The sequence below is a fragment of the Oratosquilla oratoria genome, chromosome 34 (genome assembly GCF_046742065.1).
Source record: "Oratosquilla oratoria isolate Oo_2021 chromosome 34, ASM4674206v1, whole genome shotgun sequence".
Lineage (NCBI taxonomy): Eukaryota > Metazoa > Arthropoda > Malacostraca > Stomatopoda > Squillidae > Oratosquilla > Oratosquilla oratoria.
This window is the reverse complement of record NC_134810.1, coordinates 11,905,955-11,910,954: the sequence shown is the minus strand read 5'-3', so window position 1 is coordinate 11,910,954 and position 5,000 is coordinate 11,905,955. Positions and strand designations below refer to the sequence as shown.

Genomic DNA, 5,000 nt, shown 5'->3' with positions numbered 1-5,000 from the left:
TAGAAGAATGTGTGTCGAGAAATAACTTCTTAACTTCTTATATATATATATATATATATATATATATATATATATATATATATATGTATATATATATATTATATATATATATACATATATATATATATATATATATATATATATATATATATATATATATATATATATATATATCACGCTTTAAGAACCCGCTCGGGTCAACGCTAAACGAACTTGTTTATTACCAGATACCAACTGTGTTCGTGTTGCACGCAGGATGTATTTTACATAATGCCGACTATGTTATCCTTCTGATTGTGAAACATAGGCCTCAGATAAGATGATACGGGGAACAATTTACGTGCTCATTACATAGATAGCATATAGAAACCAAGTACACCAAGTTAAAAAAGATATCCATTGGAGATCACTTTTTTATATTCAGACAAACATTTTTTATTCTCAAATCAGACAACTACCAGAAAAGACCTATTCTTATACGATATATAGACATAGGCCTAACATGTGTTATTTGAAGGAAATAGGACCTGTTACAGATGTAACGAAATAATAATTTGACTTTCTCCCTCGCTGCAGATGCAAGCGAGAGGATCCTTTCCGCCTCTCTCGCAAAGGGCGCCGCCATTACCGGAAAACAAATGACTGTCAAGCAGCGAAGCCGCTTCAAATAACCCCAGTGATGAATGATAACGAGTTCAAGGGAGAGTTCCACAGATTATGGAGAAATTCATTCCACAATAATGTTCTGGTAAGTTATCATGTGTAGGCCTATTCATATGGATCTTACCTCATACTTTCTAACATTCCCGTTACACCCCCATGCACTTCACGAGTAGTACACCATATGGGGTACTGACTCATTAAGTGTTATGGAACCCATAGTTTAGGAGCCATAGTGACATTCCTACGGACCAGAGTCACGCAGCATTATTTCATGATTAAAAAAGATCAACAATCGACTTCTATCATAATTCCATTCTACTGTATTAATTAAATGTTTCCTTTACCGTCTCCATAACTTCACATCTTTAGTACGAAATTTTCTCCTAAGTGTGTTTTCTTACTTCCGACGGTGACAGACCGGCAATTCTGCAATGGAAACTCAAAACTAGATTCCAGTGTGTGTGTGTGTGTGTGTAAATATATATATATATATATATATGTATATATATATATATATATACATATATATATATTTATATATATATATATATATATATATGCATATATACATATATGTATATATACATATACTCTATATATATATGCATATATATATATATATATGTACATGTATATATTTATATATATATATACACATATATACATATATATATATATATATATATATATATATATATACATATCAAATCAGCCATCCTGAGTCCACTGCTGAATAAAGGCCTCCTTCATAGCATTCCATGATTCACACGACCGCGCCAAGCTCTGCCACGTCACTCCTGCAAACTTCTCGATCTCGTCTCTCCACCTTCTGTCTGGTCTCTCTCTTCCACTCTTCCTATTTCGCGGCGTCCATTCAGTAACACACTTACTCCATCGCTCATCAGTCGTTCGCACTAACCTGCCCAATTCCACTTCCTCTCTTTTACTGCTTCCACAATATCTTTCACTCTAGTCTGCTCTCTCACCCAACTTGCGCTCTTTCAGTCTCTCGGCGTTATTCCCATCATTGATCTCTCCATTCTCCTCTGTGCTGTCCTTAGTTTTGTTTCAATTGCCTTCGTTAGTTTCCAAGTCTCACACCCTTAGATTATTGCTGGCAGAATGCATTGATTGTAAACTTTGCGTTTCAAACATAGATGTAGAGAGCCTCTTAGGATCTTATTATATTTACCAAACACTTTCCAACCAATTGTAAGGCGTCTCTTTATTTCATTATCATGATCTTTCGTCACTTTCACCATCTGGCCTAGATAATCATACTCTTCAACTTCCTCAAGACTGTCATCATCAATTACAATCTCTTTACTTTGAACTTTCGTATTGAACATTACTTTAGTTTTACTCTTATTTATTTTTAAACCTACTTTGACACTTGCCTTGTTTAGATCACTCAGCATATCTTTCAAGTCTTCTGCTCTTTCTGAAATAAGAGTGATGTCATCCGCAAATCTTAGGTGGTTCAAATATTCGCCATTAATCTTCAAACCTTTCTTTTCCCAACTCAGTCTTCTGAAAATATCTTCCAAGCAAGCTGTAAATAGTTTGGGTGCAATTGTATCGCCTTGCCGTACTCCTTTCTTGATCTTGATCTTTTCTGTATCTTTATGTAGTCGAATTATAGCGGTACCTTTGGCATAAATCTTTTCTAAAACTTTTACGATCTGTTCGTTTGTACCCTGCTTGCGTAGCGAGTTTAGTATTGCTAATTGTTCTACCGAGTCAAGGCCTTCTCGTAATCTACAAAAGCTAAACACAGAGGTATATTGTATTCTGTCGTTTTCTCGATTAGTTAATCTATTGCCTGCAAATGGTCTAGGGTCGAATATCCGCTCCTAAAGCCTGCCTATTCTCTCGGTTGGTTTTCATCTAAAACTTGACTTAGTCTATTTGTAAGAATTTGGAGAATACTTTATATACATTTGATAGCAAGCTAATCGGTCGATAGTCACTAAGGTCCTTCTGGTGTCCTTTTTTATGAAGCAAAATCACTATAGCATTACACCACGCATCAGAAACGCTTTCTTGGCGTAAGCACTGGGTGTACAACTCAGCTAATTTAATATGAACTAATTTACCTGCGTCTTTCAACAGATCTGTCGATATACCATCTTCCTCCCGTGCTTTTCCTCGTTTCATAGTTTTAGAGCAAATTCTACTTCTTCCTTTGTAATGTCTGGTACACTACTAACGTCTACACATGAATTTACTGATTCAACTACGGTCTTCGAAGAGTAAAGCTCTTGGTAAAATTCTTCTACTCTTTTTACCATTTTGTCTCCACATTTAATAATTTCTCCATTTCTATCTTTCAAACATATCATTTGCTGTCTCCCGAAAGCATGTTGCGCTCGGTCACTTCCCTTCTGAATAGTTTCCTCTATTTCATCCATGTTTCTCTTTCTTTTCTCTAATCTCTGCCTTCTGTTGACAAGCTTGTTTAGTTCTACTCTTTCTATTTCGTCTCTTCTACTTTTAATCTGCATGGCCCTTCTTCTTTTAATATATATATATATATATATATATATATGTATGTATATATATATATGTATATATCTATATACACATATACATATGCATATATATACATATACATATATATATGTCTATATATATATATATATATATATATATATATATATATATATATATATATATGATATGGTTTAACGTCACACACTCACCCCTATCGGAAGGCTAGGACAGTGCTCCTCACAGAGGGCTTCGTAGCGTTTTATCTAATGAACCATTCCCTTGGTTCAACTTCGCCGGTGGCAGGATTCGAACCGTCCTCACCTCGACCTTCGCCGCAAGTAACGATGCCATATATATATATATATATATATATATATATATATATATATATATATATATATATATATATATATATATATATATATATATATATATATATATATATATATATATACCTATCCGATAAAACCAAAGTAATGTTGAACACGAAAGTTCAAAGTAAAATCATAATCTATGGTGAGAGTTTTGAAGAAGTTTAAGAGTATAATCATTTAGGGCATATGGTGAAAATAACCAAAGATTACGAAGGATTACAAAGGCGGATCATACCGACAGGAGACCTTTTGGTCCGTAACTATGTCGGATGCAAAAAAATATATATATATATTATAATGATAAATAAGAAAAATATACAATGATATGAATTATAATAAATAGAATAAATAGATAGGTCTATATCATTCATATATACTATGATTAAAAGTGACCCAAGAACGGAACTCTGAGGAACTCCACTCGTAATATTTTTCCATCTAGAAGTTTTGTCATTTAGAACAACTCTCTGTTGTCGATCATTCATCCAATTTCTAGTCCAACTTAATAGGCTACCACTTACTCCGTGTGAAGCTAATTTAGTAAGTAGTCTTTTGTGGGGGACGGTATCGAAAGCTTTTGCAAAGTCTAAATATATTAAATCTATATTATTTCTTTTTTCATAATTCGAGATAACTGTGTTGTAGAATTCGAGTAAGTTAGTCACGCAAGAACGTTTCCGTCTAAATCCATGCTGGCTATCATCTATAACACAGTTACTTTCTAAATGATGTTCGATAGCATCTCTGATGATAGTTTTCATAATTTTTTCTACGATTGAAGTCGAGCTTATAGACTTGTAGTTATTTGGTTTCTTTTTTGTTACCTTTTTTTTTAATATGGGAGTAATGTTAGCTAGCTCCCATTCTCTTGAGACATCCTCGGATAAGATGGATTTCTTGAAAATAATTTCTAATGGAACAACAATCCCATTTTTCATTTCCTTTAAAATTCTTGGATGCCAACCGTCAGGCCCTGGTGTTTTATCAATTTTGAGTTTCTCTATACACGTTTTAATTTTTTCTTTTGTTATATTTACCGTAGTAAGTTCTCCCTAGATTTTTCACAGGTTTCAGTTTGTAGTTCACTCTGAGGTGTTTCGTTTACGAATACTGAGCTAAATCAGTTGTTTCAAATATCACACATTCCTTCATTTGAATACTTAAGTTGACGGTCAGCATATAATAATGGGCCAATGTGATTCCTAATAACCTTTTTATCTCTAATGTAACTATAGAATTCTTTGGGATTCTGTTAGGATTTATTAGCGATATTCATTTCGTAGTGTTGTTTTCGTTTTTTTATTGTTCTTTTTAAATCTCTCTGTATTACAAAACTTTGGTAGTCATTAGGTGCACCCGAGCACTTGTATTTCTTATAAGCCTATTAAGTCACTAACACTTGTCACGTGCTAGCCTGGGTTTGAGTCCTCGGACGTACCACGTTTCAATTTCTGCATGTTGGCCTCCGCG

The 5,000-nt window shown here is 33.8% G+C and overlaps 1 protein-coding gene across 1 annotated transcript in view; it reads left to right on the top strand.

Moving 5' to 3' along the window:
- LOC143018347 (uncharacterized) overlaps positions 1 to 5,000 on the top strand; it is a 21,343-nt gene that overhangs the window by 8,677 nt on the left and 7,666 nt on the right. Inside the window, exon 4 of the mRNA XM_076173706.1 lies at positions 577 to 748. Coding sequence (XP_076029821.1) covers positions 577 to 748 — 172 coding nt within the window. The remainder of the gene's footprint in view (positions 1 to 576; positions 749 to 5,000) is intronic.